This window comes from Sciurus carolinensis, chromosome 17, assembly GCF_902686445.1.
Source record: "Sciurus carolinensis chromosome 17, mSciCar1.2, whole genome shotgun sequence".
Taxonomy (NCBI): Eukaryota; Metazoa; Chordata; class Mammalia; order Rodentia; family Sciuridae; genus Sciurus; species Sciurus carolinensis.
In genome coordinates, this window is record NC_062229.1 from 39,805,153 (window position 1) to 39,831,899 (window position 26,747).

At 34.5% G+C, this 26,747-nt stretch overlaps 1 protein-coding gene and 1 non-coding gene across 2 annotated transcripts in view; one reads left to right on the plus strand and one right to left on the minus strand.

Moving 5' to 3' along the window:
• Cmc1 (C-X9-C motif containing 1) overlaps window positions 1-26,436 on the minus strand; it is a 71,445-nt gene extending 45,009 nt beyond the window's left edge. The window contains exons 1-2 of the mRNA XM_047530644.1: window positions 26,247-26,436; window positions 10,465-10,554 (exon numbers count right to left, since the gene is read on the minus strand). Coding sequence (XP_047386600.1) covers window positions 10,465-10,554; window positions 26,247-26,265 — 109 coding nt within the window. The 5' untranslated portion in view covers window positions 26,266-26,436. The remainder of the gene's footprint in view (window positions 1-10,464; window positions 10,555-26,246) is intronic.
• Window positions 16,437-16,510, plus strand: Trnaa-cgc (transfer RNA alanine (anticodon CGC)). Its single transcript has one exon. It is a non-coding gene; the product is annotated as a tRNA-Ala (tRNA).
• Window positions 26,437-26,747: the final 311 nt, after the last annotated feature.

Below are 26,747 nucleotides of genomic sequence, written 5' to 3' on the forward strand. Positions count from 1 at the left end.
TTGAAGTTGAAATTATATATATCTCATGACCCAGAAATCCCACTTCTAGGTATTTAACCAATAAAAATGCATACATATGGAAACCAAAAGACTGAACAAGAATGTATATATGGGTGCTATTTGTATAAAAGTTGAAGATGACCTAAACATTCATCACAGTAAAAAGAAAGAATAAATTATTGCTAATTTATACAAGGGTACTATATGGCAATAAAAATGAAGAAACTACTACTACATGGAAACGCATGGATGAATCTAACAAACAATATTGACTAAAACAAGGCAAACTCAAAAGAGCACACGTCATATGATTCCATTTGAATTTTAAAAATTAGGAAACTAATCTATGAAGTTTGTGGTCAAAATGGTGGTGACTCTGGGCTTAGGCGAAAAGTATAGTGACTTGGAAGGAGTACAAAGAAAGCTAGCTTCTGATAATTATCTTTATCTTAACCTTAATAGTGATTACACAGAAATGTTCACACATAATACATCAAGGCATATATACTTGTAATTTGTGTATGCAGGATATAAAAGTTTATCTAAAGAAAGTAATATACTTTCATTTTTCAAGAAAATGAAAAAAATACCATGAGAAAAGAAATAGTACAGGTGAGTGAAGGGGAAAGGAAGGCGTATGGGGGAAGGAATGGTAATAGAGTGAAACAGACATTATTAGCCCCTGTATGTGTATGACTACATGACTGATGTGAGCCTCAATATGTATAATCAGAAAAATGAGAGATTACACTCCATTTATGTATGATCTATCAAAATGTATAAATGCATTCTACTGTCATGTACAACTAATTAGAACAAATAAAATTTTTTAAATTTAAAATAAAAAATCAGAAAAAAAAGTCTTCCCATACTTCCAGGTAACTACTATTAAATTTGTGATGTATTTTTTTTTACTTACATATATGTGTATGATTTAGCTATAAATGCATTTATACCATGTATATTATTTTATATCATGCTTTTTTTTTTTCTTTCATGATGCTGAGGGATCAAACCCAGGGTCTTGCACATGCTGGGCAAGTGCTCTACCACTGGCCTGTACCTTTATCTCAATCATATTTACACAGCATATGCACATTTATATATGTTGCTAATCGTTCATAAAATTAAATTAAAATGTTTTATTTAATGATATATTAATAAAATATGTGGTAATAAAAAAATCAAAAGAATTTCAATTTCAGTGAAAACTAACATCAAAGAAGATATTAACTATGAACTATAAAATAAAAACTAAGTTCAACATATAATTCACAATGTTATGCTATGCAGATATGAATTCATTTGTAATTGAATTTATTTTTAACTAGTTACATAAAAATTGTGCATATTAAAAATGTTTTGGGGCTGGGGATATAGTTCAGTTAGAGTGTTTGCTTCGCAAGCACAAGGCCCTGGGTTCAATCCCCAGTACCGCAAAAAAAAAAAAAAAAAAAAAAAGTTTTGATAGATATTATGTAATGTTTAAATCAGGTTAAACATACCTTTCTTCAAACACAATTTTTTTAATAGTAAAAACTTCCAATTCCTTTCTTATAGCATTATGAAATCTACAGTACACTGTTGTTTTCTACAGATATTCTGTTGTGCACACTAGAACTTCTTGCTCCTAATTATAACTTTGTACCCATTAATCAACCTTTCCCTATCTTTCCCTCCTATCCTCCCCAGCCTCTGGTAACCACCATTCTATCCCAACTTCTATCTATAAGTTCAACTTTTTTAGATTCTACACGTAAGTGAAATCACATGATACTTGTCTTTTAGCACCTAGCTTATTTCACTTACCATAATTCTCTCCAGTTCCAGACTTATTGTTGGAAATGACAGGATTTGAGGTTTTTGTCTCTTTTGTTTTGAACAGGGTCTTGCACAACTGGCAAGGCTGGTCTCATACTTGTGATGCTTCTGCCTCAGTCTCTTGGGTAGCTGGAATTACAAGTGTGTGCTAGTTGGGATTTCATTCTTTTTATGGCTGAATAGTATCTCACTGTGTATATGTACTAAATTTTCTTTATTCACTCATCAGTTGATGGATACTTAGGTTGTTTCCATTTCTTGGCTATTGTGAATAGTGCTGTGACGAACATAGGATTACATTTCTTTGGATAAACCCATTTTTAACCAATAGATGGAGTACAGTTTGTGTATGTTGGTTACAGTCCTAAGGAATGTCACAGGAAGAAATGAAATAAAAAATTTTAAATCAAGGTAGAGGAAGAAAATAACTTTTACATCTTACTGAAATATGGTATATCACTTAGTGCACACGATCTAGGAACTAATAAGCACCTCAAAGTTAATACGCAAAGCAGTATGTATGTCAGAAATAAAAACATCACACAACACATAGCATTTGCCAAATCTACCTCTCATGATAGTGCTATTTAATCTAAAGATACATTTTCTGATTCATCCCATTCATAGTGTGCTAAGAAATGAATTGTATTTGCTATTTTGACACAAATAGTAAATTAAAATTAAAAAAAGCACTAAGCCAGGAATTAAGATATCAGAATTCTAATTATAGCATTGCTACATTAACATATCATACTGGAGGCTGAATAGGTAATTTACTCTCTTTATTGAGGCTTTCTAATTCTCCATTGTACCTAGCACCATATATTGCCACAGCAGTAATGAAGCGTAGTTCTTCCTTCAGTAGAATTAACAAAGCAGTGTTTGATTCATTTAACAAATCAGTGTAGTTATGGTTCATTCTGAAAGGGAAGTGGTCTGTGTGGAACTTAAAAGGAAAATCAAGAAATGAAAATGTCAATTTTTAATATATAAATGTCCAAGTAAGCATATGTACTGATTATACCCTACATGAACTTAGACTCATTACACAAAAATATTAGAACCACTACTATCATACTTCTTTCTTTCTCTTTAAGAGTTTATTATTACACTTCAAAAAAATGGTTTTATTCTTGGATGTCTAATAGGCATACCAAAGTTACCATATCCAAAACTAAACTCCTGATCCACTGATCACCAAAAAATAAAACAATAAAATTTCTTATGCAGTCTTCCTCATCTCTGCTGTTAACTCCATCCTTTTACTAATTCAGGGGAAAAAAAATAAGAAGTCATTATTTTCTGTGTTGTCTGTACCTTCAAAATAGATCCTAGATGTGCACATTCTCATCATCTCCATTGCCACCCACCCCTCTAATCTGTCACTTGGATTATATCAAGTACATCCACACTGCCATCCCTGATTCTGCAAATGCCACCATTGTCTATTCTTAACAGCAATAAGCACTGTTTAATTACAAATCATACTCTCACTCCACTATTCATCTTTGCCTTTCCATTTCTCTCCTCAGGACCTATTAGTGCTCAGTACCTGTAAAATCTTAAACAATTTTGCCTCCAATCCTTTTATTGAACTGCTTTCCTTTCACTCTGGCCCTAATTGATTCCACCTTAGCCAGAGACCTTTTTGGTATCCCCTGGACACACCAGCTTCACTGAGTTCTTTACGGTCTTTGCATGTGCTATTCCTTCTGCCCACATCATTTTTCCCAAAGAGATCTGCACATCTCATTCCACCTCTTCAAGAATTTAGTACAAATATTTTTTTTTCTCAGTGAGACCTATGACCACCTATTAAAAATGGTATGCCCATTCCAACACTCACTCCCCACTGCCCCTACTCAACTTTATGTTTCTCTGGAGCACTTACATTTACTTATAATGCTTATTATAAATCCTTCCCTTGCTAAAATGTAAGGTCATAAATATAAAATTTGTGTCTGTTTTATTCACTGTTTATATAATGGTAACTGACTTATAGAAAATAATGAATATTTTTAATTAATATGTTCCATATAACCCTAAGGTTCTACTAAAGTGCTCAAGTGAATTTGAAAATTTCTTATTTGCTTTGTAAAAAAAAGTTTTAATGGTGCAATAAATGACATTAAAATGCTCACAGTATTATCAAATGCTGACACAAAGGAGACAACCAATGTTGTATTAAAATATGATTTCAGATGCTTATGGGGCCTAAGAAAAAAACTCTATAATCTCTATTTAATTGAATAATAGTATGGAAATTTGAGTAAACCACAAGAAATCATTACCATGTGACTTCAGAATTACCCTATACCTCACATCACCCCAAAAAGAAAACCACAAAAATAAACTGAAAGGAGAAATACTAGACTGTAACTGTAATCTATAATTGCTAATTTAAAATATCCTTCATTAAAAAAAAAACACTTGTTTCATGTATTGACTCTATAAATGGAACAAAATCAAACAATTTAATAAAACATTGCTTGTATCTGTTTTGACAATACAGTTCAAAGCAAATTCCAGTCCTACCCACCAAAGACGATTTTTTTTTTGTTTTTCTGGACTAGGACTTGAACCCAGGGGCATTTAACTACCAAGCCACATCCCCAGCCCTTTGTTATGTTTTATTTTGAGACAGGGTCTTGCTAAGTTGCAGAGACTAGCTTTGAACTTGCAATCCTCCTGCCTCAGCCTCCCAAATAGTGAGATTATAGGCATGTGCCACCACACCCAGCAAGACTGATTTTTTACATGGTTCTAAATGTTCCATTCTAATATGTTCCAAAGTTTTGTGCAAGTCAAGCTCTTTTATAATTTTTTCAACAACAGATGCATAAGATTCCTATTAGAATATATTTCAGTCAAAATATAATTATTTGTGGGTATTTACAAAAAGTTTATCGGTGTCAGGCTCTGATTATCTAGAAAGAATACCAATTACAACTGGAGGATCATCAGATAGCTTAAGTGAAGCGTGATCTTGTACTTAGATGTTAAACACAAGGGTATGATATTGTTTGAAGACCACAATCAATTTTGATTAATTTCTCATAAGATAAAAGGATTTAAGTCTATTTTACAAAAATAATCAAGAGTTATTGTCAAGAAATACTAGGATAATAAAAACTTGTTAATGAAGTTCTTCCAGAAAAGCTATGTCATGATTTATAATAATACTTATTCATTTTAGCAATTTTTTTTAGTTTTAAGGCACGCAATTCTTTTTGTGTTCGAATGTTGACAGTTACATTTTATGCTATGAGTTGCATAAATTCACTGTTTAAATATTATATACATATGTCCTGACAAAATTTCCTAATAATTTAATCACTTAAATATTTGTCACTTAAAGATATCACTGACTTCTCAAATTATAATATTCTGAACTTTCTCTGTGAGACAAAAAAAATTATCATTTTATTCAAGGGTATTTGTGTCCACTTACACATAATTTTATTGCAAAATTATCCTGTTAATCAAAATAAGGAAATCACAATAAGCTACCAACTCTGATAACAGAAGTACGAATACATTAAGAAACCCGAGAACCACTAAATCAATGAGCAATAACCATCCGATACTTTGTTCACTTTTTTCAAGACCAATTCAGCACTATTTGTGATTGATATGAGTTTACTAGTCCTGATTCTACTACCAATAACATTAGGCCTCATAGTCATACACAAATATTGCTAGTTTTCAATATGTCTATTCGCAGAAAAAGAGTTAACATAGTAGATAACATAATAGATAGACATGATGCTACTATCCTTAGGACAAATATACTGTATAAACAGTATGGTTTATGCTGTATACCTGCCTTCCTTTTGGGAGTATGAAATTTGGGTACATGTTAGGCAGAGGGTGCTGATATGACTAATTCCCAATAAAAACTCAGGGGACTAAGTCTTTAATAAGCTTCCCTGGTAGATAACAGTTCATGTGTGTTGTCAAAACTTAATGCTGGAGGGATTAAGCACATTCTAAGTGATTCTACTGAGACAGGACTCTTAGAAGTTAGTCTTATGCCTTTTCCCTTCATTGACTTTGCTTTGTATCTTTCAGGCATAATAAATCTTAGCCATGATTAAGACTATATGCTGAGTCTTCTGAGTCCTCCTAGAAAACAACTGAACCCAGGAGTGGTCTTGGGGACCCCTGACACAGTTCAGTATAGGTCCAAAGAGCAGCAACTGTGCCTTGTATTTACTATATTTCTTAGAGTACACAGCATAGTCTTATATGTAACAGATACTTATCAAATTTGATATTTTTATATATTATCATCAGTATATCCAAACTAGTCCAAAGGTGTGTTGCATTTCCACCTCAGTTTTAGTACTGGTGAACTGATTATGACAAAAATAAATGTGATAATAATGGTACAGCTCAAACAACAAATGAGAAGTTTGGGGCAGATTCAAGTAACACAGTTGCACAGAGACTGATCACTTGGAGCATGTGTAGTCTGTAACTGTCTCACTTGTGTTAATGCTATTTTTATAGTTCTCTTCCTGAAAACTTCCTAAAGAATATCCTAAGTGTCCTTAATTTGATTTTCTTTTTGGTCTATTCACATATCTTTGAAATTTAGCAAAAAGTAACATAATTGCGGTTGTTTGTGAGTGATAGTAGAGGGTAAACATTTTACCAAGCTTCTGTTTTTTTAACCACAGTTCTGTGATATTTCAAAGACACAAACAATTCATGCTTCTTGTACTTTATATAATTCCTTCAGAACTATATCCCACTTATTGGCAAAAAGATCAAGAAGGCTATAACAAAGTCACAAAACAAATATTAAAATAATGTAAAAGAAGGCCCATGAGATAGAAGAGTCAGTGAGGAGGACAACACAGCTAGGTTAAACAAAGTTCCAAGGTCTCTCATAACAAAATAATTTTTGGTCTTAATCTTTCACAGTAAAAATAAAGGAAAGCTCTTATTATTTTTAAAGCAAACAACATTCAAGACAAGAGACTAATTATACCAAATGTTAACTATGCCCTTCAAAAGAGCAAAGGAATAAAATAAGGAATTTTTACAAAACACTTCAATTCAGCAACTCTTCTTCTTATGGAAGCCCGATTCCAGAAGAAAATTTTAAAATACTAAAATACAGAATACATACTTTACCAGTAAATATGACAAAAAATACTATTTTAAAAATATGATTAACACAGAAAATTTAAATCATTTATACGGTGAAGTGAAACAGCTGGGGAAAGGCACAAAGTTGAAAGCAATCTCCAGATTTTGTCAAACCATCTTGCTAAAACACAAGCTGGTAATTCCCACATTCAAGAAAAAGGAAGATCCCGTCGTCATGGCTGGCAGAAGGGGATCTGTGTTTTGCTTTTGGGAGATGTGGAAAGTGGCCATTCTAGAGTTTTCTGTCAGTTTCATTTCCAATGTACTCAGTGTGTTGAGGTTTACACATACACTTTAAGTCATTTATTCCAATAGCTCTCTTCACTGCCAATAATATCACTGGCAATATATTAATAAAGTACTGAATTTAAATTCATAACCTTCCTTTTGTGATCAACAGTTTATAATCTTGTCAAAAGTTTTCACAATAAGACCACAAATTTCTATGCTTTTTCTAATCTTTATATGAAGCCACCTCTACTAATCAAATCAATGAAGTTCCCAGAGAAAAGGTAGTATGTATGCACTAGTTTTCTCTTCAAAAACAAACATATACTTTCATGTTTCCTATTTTACATACTTAAAAAAATGTTTTAAAGACAGATTCTCTAGTTATTCTTAATAACACAAACACTATTTGTTATCCAAAAGCTGAAATTTTCCTGTTATCAAGGTACAGTTTTCATTATATAGAAGTGGTTCAGTTACTATGACTATGTACATACTATAGAATTAGAATAATGTAATTGTAGACTGACGTTAAATTTTACAAGTATTAAGGTATATAACAATGAAACATTCTAAATGCTATCTGCTAAGACATTTTAATTGTTTAAACATTAGGTGAAATGTGCAAGTCAGACTAAATCAGTGTACAGTAAAAACCAATAGTGTATAGATAATGAAGGTATCATGGAAGCTGGTTAAAAAATTATAATGAATAGAGGACTAGTAAAAAATATAGCAACCTGGCTGAAATTGATATTCATTAGGGTACTCTTCACATCAATAGGGAGCATTTGGACTCTGTGGTCTTTATCAGTGTCCCAGCTGGTAATGGTTGAAGGTTAATGCCTTACCCCATTCTGTTCAATTTTCTATCCTAATTAGCCCTCCAAATCTATAGCTGTGAGCACCAAGTGTCTGTGCTCAAAAGAAACTAATTAATGCTAGCAAATTAGATCAAGCCCGAAGATCCAACAGCCAAACTCTTAGTTAAATGCTCCTTGTTAATAGGAAGTGTAGCTGTCAATAACTGCTGTTGGTGACTATAATGAGGCATCTTTCTTTCATTGAAAGTGATTTCATTTCTCTTTGTCCCTGGAAAAGCTGTTCCATTCCCTTCACAAACCTAAGTTGCTGGCAGTATGACCCAATTCTTATGATCAGCTGGGTTGAAATGACATAAAAAAATTAAACGAAAAGCTTTCCTACATAATCATGTTTCAGGCAGTTAGCAGAAAGTCAGATTACTTATTAAAATTCCTATATCTTTATCCAAGAACAATAAAATTAGCACACATGATGCTTTTATGTAAAACCCTATAATTATTTAATAAAACAAAGACTATAAAAAGTAAATGAACTACAATGGAAGTATCCTCATTCTAAATTATGTCTTATTGTTAGCTTCAATGCAGTTTTCTTCTGCTGCCTAAGCAATACTAATGTATATTCTTTTCTAATTCATATGGTTAAACAGGGAGAATATTAAGGATTTATTGTTCTTTTATAAAATAACCAATTTTACATTCTAAAACACTGTTTTGGACCACATGGCCTAAAAAAATCAAGATATGATTACCTATAAGAAATTCAAATATTAAATATCAACTACAATATTCTTCTATTTCAATAACCAAAAAGAAAATTCCACTGAGAGTAAGCAAAGACATACACTGAAACCCATATGAATCCTACCAGTAAAAAATAAATAAATCTATAATTGAGTTGCCTGGCTTTCTTGCATTTTAACTATCAGAATTATGTTACAAAATAGAATAAATACAATTTATAACTTTAGACTGATGTATCAGTAACAAGTATATTTTCCTGGTAGTGAAAAGTTAGCCCTATAACTTTATTATCCATTGTGAACTTTTATCCTCCCTCACCTGAAACAGGGTACATATTTTTAAAAGTTCTATGAGGCAAATGGAAGGCTACCTCTTGAGACTGTCAGCATGATACCTGCTACTGCCAGATGTGCACTGAACCCTATCTGTAGGTGCCAATGGGTTAATTTCTCCTGACACCTGGAATGGGACTGAAAGGTGCTTTTGTTAAATAACAAACTGATAGTGAAAGCAAAAATAATACCATAGAATGATTTTATTTTAAATTACTAATTTGTAGATGGATTTAAAAACAGAATGCCAGCCAGAATAAGACATTTAAATTAAGACATAATCACACACTGTTAAAGTGTAAGAAACTACTCTCATTTTATTGTCTCCATCCACAATTTGCAAAGAACATCTCCAAGGGTTGGAGATGGGAAGGGGAAAGAAATGTTCTTAGCATCCAAACACTATTAGCACAATCTTGAAACTAGAGTTGACACAGCCTGGTTTGTCTGTAAAGAAGGTGCACTGGAACTGTATTCCTTTATCCTAAGAAGTATGGTGATCCTCCACAAAGATACTACAGGGGAAAAGGAAGAAGGGGAGTGAGGAAAACAGTCTACGTCCATAAAGTTTTACCACTTTTTTTTGAAGGCCATTCAAAGAGGTGGAATTTTTTTAAAGGGCAGTTCTACAGAAATATTGCCATCAGCTTTTCTAATTAGCCATCAATTACAGATGTATTACAACCTAATTTTTTATCTATCACCACTTTGTTTGTATTTCACTAGAATGTTATATATTAATCAACAATATGTCTAAAGTTTATAGTATATGAGAACATCTAATGTTAAAAATATTTTCCAAAGAAAATACACATATGTGGGAGCCTGTAACATGCATTTACATAAATATCTTTTACTTAGAAACATAAAATGAAATAAAACAAAAGGAAACACACACATTAAAAATTCCCCAGACTCACTGAAGGTCTTACTGGGATTCCATTAACAATTCAGTAATAGACAATGGCTGTAAGAAAATCATTTTAGTATATGAACATGAATATGTTGATAGATGAAAAACAGGTACATGTTAGATTAGATGTTTGTTCCTTCCCTATCAAACTCACCAAAATAACTTGTTTCTTCAGACTACTCACACCAAGTTTTTCTCTATATATTACCATACTTCCAGGGGGAAAAAAAGGTTTTTTTACCAGAAATTTGGGAGAATATTTTTAAATTGTAAATGAATTGAACACTGCCTGGAAGTTCTGAAAGCTGACTGGTATCTCAGTGAAAGGGTGAGAAGCAATTCATACATATTAATTCATTGACTACTTGACTCTGAGGCTAAGGATTAAATTCAGATCATATTATTAAAATTGAATTTGATCTTTATAGGAATATTTGATTCTTACCTTGAACTTGTTCAGAACACCTCTCTCTGGCCTTTTCTCTCATTATTTTTGGGATCAAAACATCTTTTTCAACATGTCTGAGATGCTGCTCTGGGAAAAAAAAAAAGATCTTTATTATAGTGAAGGCTCAAGTAAATCACCAGACTAGGGGAAAAGGAAGCACTCTAATTTGTTAAAATAAAAGCTTCTGTAAATATATTTTTAAATGACTTTTACCACCTGATAAAACTGTGATTATTTTACTCACTAAAAAGGATTGGAAATATAGTTTTGATATACAACAATAAAATGTGAGGAACAAAGGCAACCACCTTACCAAAAATTTCTGTAAACTATAACACTTACTTGATAATATAGATTGGTCAAAATTAAAGTAATTCATCATCATTTTTTAAATAATATAATTCTCAACAAGATTTTCATAGATACTGAAATTTATAACTAGATGGAAGATTAAGAAATATTTAGTTTGTCTATCTAGTAAAAGAGTAGCCTAAGAAAGAACTGGCAGAAGAAGTAGAACTGCAGTCCATATACCAAACAAAGCATGTGAACTTCTGCACATATTAAACAGAACTTTCACCATGACATTAAAATGGCAAAAGGAGCAACTGCCATGGCATCCCACCCGCTTCTTAAATTCTGAAAGTGCCCTGAAAAACAAAGAGCTAAGTGTCGTCGGTGAAAATAAATAACAAGAAATCTCTGAAAGACAAAAAGGCAGGTGAGATTGAATTAAAGAGACAATCATATTTCCATACAGCACCCAGGAAAAAAGAGATGCTGAAAGTGGGTGTTGCTCCTTGCTCTGAAGTAGTAAACAGGCACAGCAAGAAACTTCCCTGGAGGAAACTAGTTATTTGTTAAAGTATCTCAGGGTGGTCAAATAGCTACCTCCTACACTGCAGTCAGAACATGGGTGAAAGGAAATAGAGGTATTTATTCCCAAAAGACCAGGAAGTTTCCCAGTATCCAGTGATGCCAGGAAGACTAGAACCCCTAAACACTTTCTGGTACTGTTATTCCCAACCAGCTCTGTGTATATCTATGAACTGATATACACAGTTTCAAAAAGGAGAACAGCAAATCTCAAAAAGCAAACAAGATCAACAAAAAAATATAAGAATCACCTTAATTTGATGAAGGGCAACACAGTGAAACAGAGATCCAATCACAATTAATCAAAAAGTAAACTCCCTAAAAGAATTAAAAGAGTAAAGGAAATAAGATCATAGAACAAATAAACATATGAAGGCAAATAAAAACACATGAATCCTCAGATGGAAAAGGATCGTGGATATCAAAATGCACTTTGATGAAATATCTGAAAACCAAAAGTCAAAATTCTGTGTCAAAATTTTTCCAATTTCACAAGTAATGAGAATCAGATGCACATCTTATCTGATTGGCAAAAGTATGCAACTAGACAATGAAACAACTGCAAGGTTCTAAGGGACTTACTTTATATACAAGAAAACTATAGTCAAGTAAACCACCAAGTAAGAGTAGGTTAAAACATTTTCAGGCATGTAGAAACTAAAATGTTTACCTCCTTCAAACCCAGCAGAAAAAAGAAGTAATTTCCTTACCACCTTCGTTGTGCAACAACCACTAATCAATCTAAGTGATACTGAACAATATTTTGTTATGTTTAGGGACCCTACAAATAAGAGGGGCCTCATCTGGGAACACTCAAATGACATGTTAATTTCAACAGAGGCAAAAGCAGTGACTGAAGGATCTACTTCCAAAATTACTTCTTTCATCAATTCCATGTATATCTGATATCTGGGCTGGAATGGCCAGAGGAAGGGCTCAGTTAGGAGTGTAAACCAGATCACCTACACATGGCCTGTATTAGTCAGCTTTTCACTGCTGTGGCCACAATGCCTGAGAAAAACAACATAAAGGAGGAAAAGTTTATTTTGGATCACGGTTCAATACACAGCCAACTCCATTGCTCTGAGCCCAAAGCAAGGAAGCACATCATGGTGGAAGGGCCCAGCAGAGGAAAGCTGCTCAATTAATTCATAGTGGGGTCAGGAAGCAGAGAGAGGAAGGAAAAGGGTCCCACAGGAAAGATGAACCCTTGAAGGGCGTACCACTGGTGATCTACCTTCTCTAGCCATATCCCACCTGCCTACAGTTACCACCTAGTCAGTCCATTCAAACTATGATGGACTGATATAGCTTATAACTCATAATCCAATTACTTTATGACTGTACTTTCTTGCACTAACTCAGGAGCTTTGGGGGGACACCTCATATCCAAAACATAACATGGCCTCTCCATTTGGTTTGGCTTCTCACAGTAAGGCAAATGGGTTCTGAGAAAGAATAATCTCAGAAGGACTGTCTGGAGATTAAGCATTTCAAGACAATCAAGTGAAAGCTATACAGCCTTTTCTGACTGTCATGGAAGCCATGCAACACAATTCTTGCTACATTATATGATTTCAAGAATTAAGGATAGTCCATGTTCAAGTAGAGGCAGGGGTAGGTAATATTCTTTGTGTCAAGGCCACCTTATAAAAGAGCATGAGGGATGGGATGTAATCTTTATAAAATAAAATCTATGACTAGATGATGAAAGAATACTTAATTAAAATAAAGATGAACCAATCCAGAGTGCATACATGTGAAATAGATAAAGCACATTAGAAAAATATAATTTAAAATTTTTGTCATATTTTATTGGTGCATTATAGTTGTATATAATATTGGGACTTGTTGTTACATACTCGTACATGCACACGATATAACAATATGATCTGGCCATTCCCCAGTACTTCCTCTTTCCCTCTCCATCTCCCTTCCCTGGGTCCCTCCCAGGGAATTTTTATGACCACCGGCCCTTTCTTTTCCTTTTCCTATCTGCCTTCCACATGAGAGAAAACATATGACCCTTGACTTTCTGAATTATTTAACTTAACATAAGGTTCTCAAGTTCATTTCCTGCAAATGACATAATTTCATTCTTCTTTACGGCTGACTAAAACACCACTGTGTAGAGGATCTAACCACTTCCTTGGTTAGATTTATTCCTAGGTTTGTTTTGGTTTGGTTTTTTGAAGGCTTTTATGAATGGGATTGTTTCCCTGATTTCCTCAGCAGCTTCATTACTGATATATAGGGAAATGACTGATTTCTGTATGCTGATTTTGTAACCTGCTACTTTACTGAATTTGTGTATTAACTCTAATAGTCTTTTCGCAGAGCTTTTTGGATCTTCTAAGCATAGGATCATATCATCTGCAAACAGGGATAATCTGATGTCTTCGTCTTCTATTTTTTCCCTTTTATTTCCTTCCCAGTAGGGAAAAAAAAAAGAGTATCTGCAAAAACCCCACAACTAACATCATAGTGGGTAGCAAGACAAAAAACACTTTCTCTGTGAGAGCAGGAACATGAAACAATACTGCACAGAACTGGTTGGGAATGTAACTAAGTAATAGAACACTTGCCTAGCATGCACGAGCCCTGGGTTAGATTCCCAAATTTGCAAAAGGAAAAAAAACCTATTAATATAATGTATTATATTGATTACATACACACATAGTAGTGCATATAAAATCTGGTAAAAACTAAAAAGGGCTATAATCTCATTGAAGTATTATACCAACTTCAATTTCCAAGTTTTGATATTTTGCTACAATTATATGTTACTCCTAGGAAAATGTGCTAAGCTTACAAGAGACACTATGTATTATTTTTTTACAACTTCCTGTGAAGCTATCAATACTTCAAAATAAAAAGTCAAAGGACAAAAACTTATGGAAGAAATCATGAGAAAATCTTCAGGACATAAGAGTTAGGCAAAGAGTTCTGTATAACACCAAATACATGATCCATAAAAGAAAAAAAATCAATCAATTTGACTCCATCAAAGTTATAGACATTTCCTCTATGAAAGCCCATTTGCAAATCTCATATCTGACAAAGGACTTGTATCTGGAATATATGACGATTTCTTTAAACTCAACAACCCAATTAGAAATGGGCAAATGATCTGAACAGACACTATACCAAGAAGATATGGAGATGGAAAATGAGTATATGAAGAGATGCTCAATATCATTAGCCATTAGGGAAATCCAAATTAACACTATAGACAGATGCTACTTGAGACCTATTAAAATAGATTAAATTTAAAAATATGATTATACCAGGGACTGACAGGGATGCAGAACAAATTGGCCTCTTATATATTGCTGAAGGGAACAATATTGTACAGCCACTCTCTAAAGTATGCACTTATTTACAAAGTTTTGCAAAGATTTACACTATAACCCAACAAATGCACTCCCTGGGATTTATCCTAGAGAAATGAAAACAAAAATCTGCATAAAAATTTCATTGTAGCTTTATCTGTAACAGCCAAAACCTAGAAATAACATACAACTCCTTCAAAGGTGAATGAATAAACAATGGTTCATCCAGACAATAAAATATTACTCAGTAATAAAACAAAATGAATTTTTAATCCACAACAACTTGGATGGGCTTCAAGATCCTTATGCTGAATGAAAAAAAAAATACTCTCAAAGGCTACATAGTATATAATTCCATTGATAAAAATTCTGGAAGTAACAAAATTATAGCAATGGAAAACAGATTAGTGAGGGTGAAGCTATTAGAAGGTAACATGAGGAACTTTCGTAGTGGTAATGGAACAGCTCTACGCTGACTATAGTCATAGTTACTTAAATCTTACTCAATTTTCACATAGGATAAAGTGTGATATAACTATATACCAAAAAAGTACATGTAAGAACTGGAAATATTCAACTAAGATATATACCTGAGTCAATCATATTATGTCAATGTCAATTCGTGCATTTCTTCTTTATCATAGCATTGTGCCCCAAGGATTTTTTTTCATTTTTTCCCTTTTGTTAACATTTATTCCTAATGTCCCCCATAAAATATTGACATGAAAAATATATTAAATATTTATATACTGCATTTAATAGTGCTTTTATATGTTAAAAAAGTAAAATTTTTGTATCCACCCAATAACAAGTTTTGTCCCATTGAAAGTAGCATCACATTCATTAAGAAAATGTGTACAATGGTTATGTCAGAAAAAGGTGGGTAAAGGTGCATGGAAACTGTACTAGTTTGCAATTTCTTGTAAGCATTAAATCATTATAAAGTTATGATAATAAAGTCAAAAATGTATACAAAAACAAAGAACCTACAACAACCAAATCATCATCAAAACAGAGGAACAAATTTGGATAACCTGCAAAGTTTTACTACAAAGCTATAGCAAAAAGTTGGTGTAGTACTGGCATGATTATATTAACCAAATAAAGTAATATAAAATACAGTCCAGAGTACTTCCACATACTATGAATTTATTTGGACAATGCACCAAGGCTAGTCAATGACAAAATCAAAGTATTTTCAATAAACGGTGGCAGAACAACTATATGGACATGAAAAAAAATTGGACTGATCCCATTGATCTCCTGCTTCACTGTATTCACAAAAATTAATTTGTCACTGAGCATGTGGTGTATGCCTATAATCCCAGTGACACTGGAGCCTGAGGCAGGAGGATCTCGAGTTCAGAGTCAGTCTCAGCAAAAGTGAGGCACTAAGCAACTCAGTGAGACCCTGTCTCTAAATAAAATACAAAAAAGGGCTGAGGATGTGACTCAGTGGTTGAGTGCCCCTGAGTTCAATCTCCTGTAACCCCACCAAAATTTAATTCCTTGGAGCAAAGATTTTTTAAAGAGAATACAAAGAACCAAAGAGGAAAAAAGTGATCAATTTGACTTCACCAAATACAGTATCTTCGGTTCATCAAAACATACTGTTAAGGAAATTAAAAGGCAAAACCAGAGGCCAAGAGAAAAGTTCAGAGCATATGTATACAGAAAGAACTTGAATCCAAAATATATAAAGAATGCCTACATATCAGTAATAAAAACACAAACCATCCAATAAAAAGTGGACAATCAGGCTGGGGATATAGCTCAGTTGGTAGAGTGTTTGCCTCGCAAGCACAAGGCCCTGGGTTCAATCCCCAGTAGCTCAAAAAAAAAAAAAAAAAAGTGCCCCAAATCATTAATCATCAAAAATGCAAATGAAACCCATATTATTTTATAACTGCAAGAATGATTAAAATTAAAAACACAGACAACATTGAACAATAGAGACAATGTGAAGAAGAACTTTCATACATCACTGATTAGAATATGAAATGGTAAACTTCCTTGGATAACTTCACTATGTCCAGAAAACAACTTGCACAACTTGCACTTATGGAAACATTAGTCATAGTAGTAAAAAATTACTTAGCAACAAAAAAGAATGGTATTATCAATAACCTACAAACTGAAGAACATGCAAAATTAACCTACAGTGATAAAAATAAGAACAGTGGTTGTCCATGGGAGTGCAAAAGGGTATTCTCTGTAGATGTCTTGATTATACATTTATGAAAACTCACTTAAAGTCTATAAATTTCACTGGCTGATAATCTCAATTTAAAATAGCTTGGCTTTTAAAAAGACACATAGTTTAACACATATTTTAACACATAATTATTACAAAAAGTCTTACAATTTTATCCTTAAAGATACTGCTCATTTTTTAATTAAATCTCTATTGGTAAAGGTGTTGTTTCACAGATAATATGCTGTAATTATTTATTGCTGGTGTATAGGTTCAATTTTTCTTTTAATATTGTCCTTAAAACCCACACAACCTTACTCTGTCATTACTCTGGTAATCTGACAAGATTCTCTTCCAGTACCTAAGTAGACACTCTTAGGAACCGTTTTGTACCTTCTCTTTTAATTCTATAGCTATGTCCTTTAGAAAAATAGTGAATAGTATCTAACAGGATGCTTATCTTGAATGCTCTAATTGTTTAGAATTTTTTTCAGTTACTTTCATGTTGAGATTGCTTATGACTTTCTTCTTTTGTCTTAGAATTGTTTTAGTATCGAAATTACATTATTTAAACAAGACGTTAGCAATCTTTCCCTCCCCCTAATATTCTCTGGAATACTCTGTACAGGTTGAATAATCCTTATCTGAAATGACTAGGACTAGAAGTGTTTCATATTTAGAATATGGGGATGTTTGCATAGACTTTACCAGTTAAGCATCCCTAAATTGTGCAGTTTCAGATTTTGGAACATCTTGGATTCTGGATTTCCAGATTAGAGATACTCAACCTATATAAAGTTTGTCATCAGTTCCTTCAAAATTTGGCAGAAATCACCTGTTATGGTCAGTTTTATAGATCAACTTTTACAGGTTATAGACACCCCATATTTTAACATTGATCCAAGGTGTTGCTCTGCAGGTATCTTGCAGATTTATGTAAAGGAAATTACCCCAAATAATTTGGGTGTGCCTAATTCAATTAATGGAAAAGATTAAAAGCAGAACCAAGGCTTTCCTGAACAAGTCTACTAGATGACTACAGCTTCAGCTCTTGACTGAGAGTACTAAGCCTGCCCTTTTCTGACAGCCTGCCCTGCACCACATTCTAGACTTGACCAGTTGACACCCACAATCACCTAAGCTAGTTTTTTTGAAATAAACCTCTTAAAATACAGATACTTACATAGACATGCAGGTGTAGACACAGATCTACTGATTTTTTTCTTTCTTTTTCTTGTTGTTTTCTTATCAGGGCCTTGGTTTGGGGGTATGTATGTGTATGTACACAGGGCAGCCAGACACAAAGAGAATTTTAACTACTAATTCAATTTTCTAAAAGATTTTTATTCTTAGGTCACTTGTAGTTTCAGTAAGTTTAAATATCTCAAGGACACTATCTCACCTAAAATTTCAAAATAACTATATGAAGGTGTTCACGTTTTTCTCTTTATCACGCTTCTAGTTGTATCACAATTTTTGCTATGATAGGACAAATTTCTTCCCTTAAGAACCAGAATATAAATATTTTAAGTTTGCAAGCTACATACCATCTGTGTGTTTTCGAGTTTGTTTGTGTATGCGTGTTTTCAAACAACCCTTTAGAAAGGTTACTACCATTCCCAGCTTCTGCAAGCCTTATCAGATTTGGCCCACAAGTGAGTTTGCTGAAATCTGTGCTATACTCTTTATTTGTGCTTTCTCCTTTCCCTTTATTTTGCAGGGAAATGCCATAAAATTAGAAAAAGAAAACTAAGCTTATAGAACAAACTGAAAATATAAATGGAGAGAAAATGACAGATTCAGGGAGACCCCACTAGAGTGGCAGGGCCTGAAGGAACTAAGGAAAAGGGATGATTCAAGGAGGGCACCCTGTTTTCTAGTTTCAAGTGAAATGATGGGACCAGTCATTGAGATAAAAAATACAAAAGACCAGGGACTATTGTGGAGATGTTGAATTTGAAATGCTTGCAAGTCATCTTGCTTAGTGGAAAGCTAATATGTACTTAAGGAGGAAATAAAACGAGGACTATCTCCACACATTCCATTTCACCTTGTTTACAGCATAAATCATAATCAGACATCAATAATTAACAGTGTAACTACTGAACAGATTCCAATAAATATTATAATGTACTGATCAAGTTTAGAAAATCAATTTCAAAATTTTACCTCTTTCACCTACATATTTTAATTGATATCACTTATGTATAATGTACCTAAAGAATCTCTTTGTTCTATAAGTCTTGCAATGGTCTTACATGTCTAAAGCATTTTTTTATTAGTTTCCTGGATACAGATTTAGCTTTGTACTATTGAACCATTTTTTCCATAAATAAATTATAATAAAAATTTATCTTCGTTATGAATTTTAATTTATAATATTCCTATCAAACATGTTCTTTAAACTGCTTACAAAAATTCCTTCTGATCATTCTTCTAAAACCTCCTAAGGCAAATAAATAATTGCAGAATTGCATGAATAACAATTTCAGTTTCCCAAACTCTCGGTGTTGCATCAAAAATAACACTTCTAATAATTTATAAATTCTAAAGATTTTCACATTTGGTAGCACACCAGTCATTAAACATTAACTATTAATTAATTATAATTTTATACATATTTCAAAGTTATCATCAACACTGCAAGTATTATAGATATGGAACTTTTCATAAAACAAAAAATTACAATCTGACTCCCTTAATGTCAATGCTGTGCACATGTATTATACATTTGTAAAAGAGCCAGGGAAAAAATCAAATTTTGAAAGTTTGCTTCTATATAGACACATGAATTTATAAAGAAGCAGGGCAACACCACCACGGAAAATTTCCAAAGCTCTAACTTCTCAACATTCTATCATCACCTGAAAGTCAATTTTCACCTTTTTCAGTGGCTGAATTTGTTAGCTCAAATTTTGCTTTGGGGTTCATGTATTCTTGCAATATGGCAGCACCAGATTATAAGGCTACTGATAACAGTACTTGCAATGAATCTACAAAGATAACAGTGAAGCAAATCAGAGTATTACAGCATCTTTCATAGGAATGTTTTGATTTAACTCAGTTCTTATTTAAATTAATGCCTCATTGGTGGGGGGGGTGCGTGTACAGTGCATTGGACCCAAGGACACTTAACAACTGAGCCACATCCCTAGCCCTGTTTCATATTTTATTTAGAAACAGGGTCTTGGTGAGTTGCTTAGGGCCTTGCTAACATGTGGAGGCTTGGTTTGAACTTGAGATATTCCTGCCTCAGCCTCCGGAGCCACTGAGATTAACCGGCTCTTAATGCCAATTTTTTAAAAAGAACTTCCTAGTTACTCCTATTTGTTCCTGAAGACATTTCCATGCTACTTTTTATTCTAGAGGAAAAAACAAGACAAATGTTTGTAATAAATATGCAAGTTTTTTCATTAGCAGTTTCAATCTTTAGGTCCCTCTTCTTTACTAGCTAACAAGAGCATCAAAGAGAAGGTATCATGTATGGAACATTAAGATCAGTTCTCAATTGTTACTTCCTAAATACATTAGTCAGCTTTTCATCCCTGTGACTAAAATACCTGATAAGAACAAGTTAGAGAAAGAAAAGTTTAGGCTCAGGTTTCAGAGATTCAGTCCATGGTAGGCAAACTCCACAGTCCTGGGCCTGAAATGAGGCCAAACATCACGGCTGAGGAGCATAGCTCCTGAGAAGTTACTTATTCCTGACAGTCAGGAAGCAGAGACAGCTTCAGTGCAAGAAGTCAGAGATAATATAATCACTGCAGCACACCCCCAATGACCTAATTCCTCCGGCTATGCGCTACCTGTCTATGGTCACCACCCATTAATCCATTCAAAAACCAAAGGAAGAATGATCTCGCTGATAAGTGGATGATGATACATAATGGGGCATGGGAGGGGTTAGTTTTAGGGTTAGAGTTAGGGTTAGAGAGGGGGGCAAGAATGGGGGAAGGAAGGACTGTACAGAGGGAAAAGAGGGATGGGAGGGGTGGGGGAAGGGAAAAAATAACAGAATGAATCAACCAACATTACCCTATGTAAATTTATGATTACACAAATGGTATGCCTTTACTCTACGTACAGAGAAACAACATGTATCCCATTTGTTTACAATAAAAAAAAAATTATTAAGGCATCAAATGGATTAACTCACTGATTAAGTTACAGCTGTCATAATCTAATCATTCCCTCTAAATATTCCTGCATTGCCTCACACATGAACTTCTGAGGAACACCTTATATGCAAACCGTAACACTAAGTGCTTCACACCAGAAACTAGGCAAACTCCAGTTCCCTCCCTACAGATGCTCATAACAAGATTTTCATATTCTTACCAGCTTGCTCACACTTTCTTGCAGTAATAAAAGTGTAACATGAGGAAAGGAATAGAAGAGAGGTCTTAAATTAGGAAAATTAAGACAGTTCTTATACAGACTTATCTTCAGCCATTTGTAACTGACAAAACAAATGGAGACAAGGACAATGAAAGCTATATAGTCTTCCTAACAATGCTCCCAGGTAAGGATTTTAATCAAACTGTGCAGATAAAGAAGTGGAGGCTCAAAGAGGTGAAATAATCCAAGTTTCTGATGAAAGGCAATATTAAGTCATATAACGCAGGTCTCAAATCTTCCATGACACCACCATATCCATGGGGCTTTTTTAAGGGGATTTTGGCAAATTAGGTTAAGTGAGTTTCTGCAGTTATGTCAAAGCATGGAAATAACTCTTAGACAATACAACTGTGTATTTCAGAAACATCATTTGGAACAAACGAAATTCAAAATTTCACAGTTCTCATTTTTTGATCAGAAAGTAGACAAATGAATTCTGATCTCTACCATAGGGGGAAAACTAGTTTTAAAAAGTAGAAAAAGAAAGAAAAGAAAAGCAAGAAAAGCAATTTATCAATTGGCTGAAAATCACCTTCTCTTTGAAGAGAAGAATATCAAATATTAGGTCAATCAGCACCATCTAATCTTTTATTCTCAAACTCTTACAAAATATAGAAACTACATCAACAAGGTAGATGTGCTTATTTCTGCTTAGTTTCTGAGTCATATACTACCTATATCCCAGAATGATATATTTCACCTGAACTTCTTTATCAGTTTTCACTATTAATAACCACCTCCTTCACACAAGATGCTCATTTCCCAATACCAATTTCTTGAACTTCAGATTGTACCAACTGCTAGGTGTGAAAACTCCCCCTTTCACTCAACAAATCTCAAAGTATATCAAAGCAGGAAGTCAACTTATGCAATATGACATGTCAAATTTAGAAATCTGCAATAAACTACAATGTAGCAATTTCTTAAATGAATTCACAAGTTTCATTTACTTTATTTGGCAAAACTTTGAAACTATTTTCCAAAAAGTACAATTTCCCATTGATAACTAATAAAATAAAACAGCAGTGTTAGAGGGAACAGAAGTAGACATTTGATAAAAGAATACAAGACAGTTTGCTTGTGGCCTACTTAGCAATGTATTACCTGACTTGTTTTTTTCTGTCATATACATCTAGAAGATAGTAGAACATTTTCAATTCTATGAATGTTCTCCAATGCCATCATTCTCCTTGTCTCCACTGGTTCTTATCTTACAATATTTCATAACATGTACTACCTTGATAATGAGGTGGGGGAACTTTTTATAGTTCACATATTTTTTCACATAATTCAAAATTGTTCAAATCAAATCACCTTTCTTAATTGATCTTCAGGGTCAATTCACTCAAACATGAAAACCAGATCAGATACATTATATGGTTTTTTCTTTTCTTTTTTCTTTCTCTCTTTTTTTTTTTTTTTTTTTTGTGGAGAGCAGAAATAGCATTTCCCAAGATGATCACCTATCACATCCATCAGATTATCTCTGGTTAAACTTTGGCTGAAATTTAAATTCACTTTCAGAACAAGATTTGCCAAAATGAAGATATTATAAATTAATGTATTGTAGAGGTTGAAGGCACATTTTAAAGCAATCTTAAAAATACCCTGAACAATGGCAATACTAGAAAAAATATAGAGGCTACCAAGGAAATTAACTGCACTTACTCCTCTTGAGATGATCCCACAAGGTTCTACCTTCAAAGATGGTGTTCCTGTAGAGTTCTCAGTACTCACCTCCATTTTTAACTGTACTAGTAGTAATTTCCAACTCCTACCAGCATCTCAATTTCAAATTAAATTTTCTACAACTTGAACCTGCATTTTGCCATCCCATTAATTGTCCTACTTACCTGACACATCAGCTTATATTTATGCAGGAGCACAGAAAACATTTGCAGAAGGAAGAAAGTGTAGAAGAAATATTTACAAATATCATTTCATTTAGAAGCAGATATGAAGAAATGAGCTCAAAGCAATCTCATTACCATTACCCAGCAAATAACTTATAAAACCAAACTCCAGTTCAATCTTCTGTCTTTATTTTCCATCTTCTCTCTTATTTTTCATTATCAAAGTTTACCTATTTAAAATCCAACTCAATACTTCTCCATCTTGAAGAACTTCTTGACTACAACACCCAAAGCAATTTCTCCTTTTTCTAACCATACGATTTCACCTGCACCAATTCTATTGCTCTCTAATCACACTATCTATACAATCTTTTTCTCCTGCTAGATAAGTAACTGCTCTTGACTGAATTATTTTCCCCCACAACTCCTCAAAGTTCAGATGTTGAAGCAATGGCCCTCATGGAACTGTATTTTAAATAGTGCTTTAAGGAAGTAATTAGCCCATTGTCCCAGCATTCCTATATATGAGACACCTATAAAATTGTATAGGACTCTTAAATTGCTCAACCTAAACTTTTATATGTGTCCTATATAAAGGATAATGTGATATTACAGGTTATGACTAAATGAGGTCATGAGGGTGGGGCCCTAATCCAAGAGGACTGGTAGGTTTATAAAAAGGTGGAGAAACCCCCACAACCCTGCATGAGGATATAGAAAAAAGTCAGCCATCTTCAATCTAGGAGTCATTACAGTAACCAAATCAGGAGTCACCTTGTTAATTGACTTCCTAGTCTCCAGAAGAGTTAGAACAAGCCCCCTCTAGCTTCTAACATATGGTAAATGTGCAATAAAACCATTTAACTGTTTAACAAATAACATGTGTATTTAAGAGAATTTCAATATTTGATAGTCTCAGATATTTATTCTACCAATAAACACTTACTAGGCACCTATTATGTTTCAAATACCAAGCCAGGAATTGTAGATACAATAATGAGTAATAAGTAAGCTTCCTTAGTCTGCAGAATAAACATCTGAAACACTCTTGCTTATTAATTATCTTGCTTAGATAATTAACATACCCTTAAATCTTTAAAAAAAATCTCCCAGTCATAGTTATTTAGCAAAAACACAATGCCAGAAATTCTCAAAAATCTTGCCCATCAATCTCCTTACTTTAAAATGTGAAAAATAGGGGGCTCACACAGAAGTTAATTTAGACAATGTTCTTATTTGAACACAATGTTGTTACCTAATCAAGTACTAGTTAATATTTCTCATCTTTTTGACATCTGCAAACAAGAAATTTCTACCCATGTGCTATTAACACCCTTATGCAAAAATAAGAATACCAATTCACTCAATGAATAAGATACATTCTTATCTGTAGTGAATCCACTCTGCAGAGTTAAGAACCCACAGAGATCAAAGTATTCAGTCATAAAATTTAACCCTTGGAGAAACATTAACAAATATTTAATGTACCTTACTCTCCCTACCTCTCATCCTCAAACCTCTTACCATACAGTTTAGAATCAGTTAATGACCAAATCTGGAAGAAAAAAAAAAAAAAAAAAGCCAAATTTGGAGCTGAGTCCACATAGTGCATTGACTCCTTCACTGGCAATCTCCTACCGTCTAGGTCTCCTCTTTCTAGTCATCTAGTCCCTAATAAGTTTAAACTGGTGACATCGCATGAAAAATATGTACTGTTTACTACACAAGTAGAATCTTCTCATTCTCCAAATCACGTTTTGTCTTTATTTCTCAAATTATTTTGTTACATGTAGTATCTGTATTTGTTTCATTTTATTTCCCAAGGGAAAACTTTAAATCTAGAATGAAGCAAAGACCACATACAGTTTATGTAAATTTTTGGTGGGTTTTAAATAATTCCAAATATTAGAAAACACATATTTTTTTGAAAGACTGGGGAGGGTTGCCAATTAGCAAAAGCCTCCTGTGAAACTGACTTTAAAGTGAAGCGCAAAAAATGAACCAGAATTAGATCTGGGGATGAGGAAGAAAGAGAAAATTCTAGAGAAAAAGAAAAACATGTGCAATGGTTCTTGGGTCCATCAAAGCAGCTCTATCTATTTTAGGTACATCTTAGACCAATGTCATCTAGCCCAAACCCAGTAAGATCATTATGTGTGTTCAAGAATTCCTTTATGCCTGCCTCAATCAAAGAGTACTTCCGGATCTTACCACTATCTGCTTGGACTAGTAACCTAACCTCTCTGAACTTGTTTCCTAATCTGTAAAATGGAGATAAAAGAACCCACCATACCATATACTACTTTTGGATAACTGAGACTACTTAGTTTGATAATCAAATATTCAACGAATTTATTATTTGTGCCCTGCACATGGTTTTCATTCTCCTTGAGAGGTCTCGAAAGAATCTCCAAAGGTTTGCAACCATCCCACCTCTCAATGCTTTGAGTTTTTCTCTCTAAAATGAAAGGAATGACAATAAGTTCTTCAGCTACACCCTTACATGAACAGCCTAAAGAAAAGTACAATGGGTGAGAGAGAAACTGAACACTACAATAATTCAAGTGGGAGGAACCACGAAAATTGAAGTAGCACTCAAGACTTTGGAGAACCTTTCCAAAGAGTCTGCCTCTGACCATAAGGAGGTAGCGTATGAACTGTTAAGTTGGACTTCAAGGATGAACTTGGGGTCCATGAACTACCAAAAAGAAATGTAAAAAAGCATGCTCTGGGGCAAAAATGAATTTTTTCTTCCTGTGGCAAGTGTCTGCAAGACACACTGTTTAAAGGAACCAGTGCCCCAAAGAAGCAAAAAAAAAAAAAAGGGGGGGGGGACGGCAATGAGCAAACAACCCCTCTCTGCAAGATATTCGCAGGCCGCAAAAGGACGAGAGTTTAGATAGCATACGCAACGCCCCTCACCTAACACTTGAGAATGACCTACAACCAAGGGAAGAAGCCAGAGCCGGCAGGAAACCCTATAGCAGCCGGCCAAGCGTGAGGGGATGTGCGCGGAAGCGGTGCAACCTCAGCTCAGCACCTTTCCCAGGCCGCGCCCCGCCCGCAGGCCCGAGGCGCGAGACCAGAGCCCAGGCCCTCTGCAAACCACGCTGGTCGCCCCCGTACCTGCGGGGTCGAGCGCCATCACGGCGGGCGGAGAAGGCAGCCGCTCGGAGGCTCTGGGCAGGGGCAGGGAGGGGAGGAGCCTGGGCTCGGATGCACGTGCGCCGCCGCAGTTTCCCGCGGCAGGAGGAGGAGCGCAACGCCCTTCGGGAAGCCCGGCAAGCTCCTGTCCCTCACACTGTCCGGGTTCCTACTTCCGCCGCGCATTGCGCCTGCGCCCCGCGGGCCCCGCCCCGAATCCTATCCCAGGAGCGGACTGAGCGCCCAGAGGGAAAGAGCCGGGAAGCGGGCGTGGCTTCGCCGCCAGGCTTGGGGAAACAGAGCGCTGCGTTGCGGTTCTGCATCCGCGGTAACTGGCGCTTGGGCACTGTTTCTCCCTCCGCTGCTGGGTCAAAGTCCGAGTCCCCTTCCCATACCCTCCTTCAGAGAACCAAATGAAACATCCGTCCTTTATTTTTCTTTCTCATTCACTCATAAATCTCCATTTTATGCACGCCAGGTCCC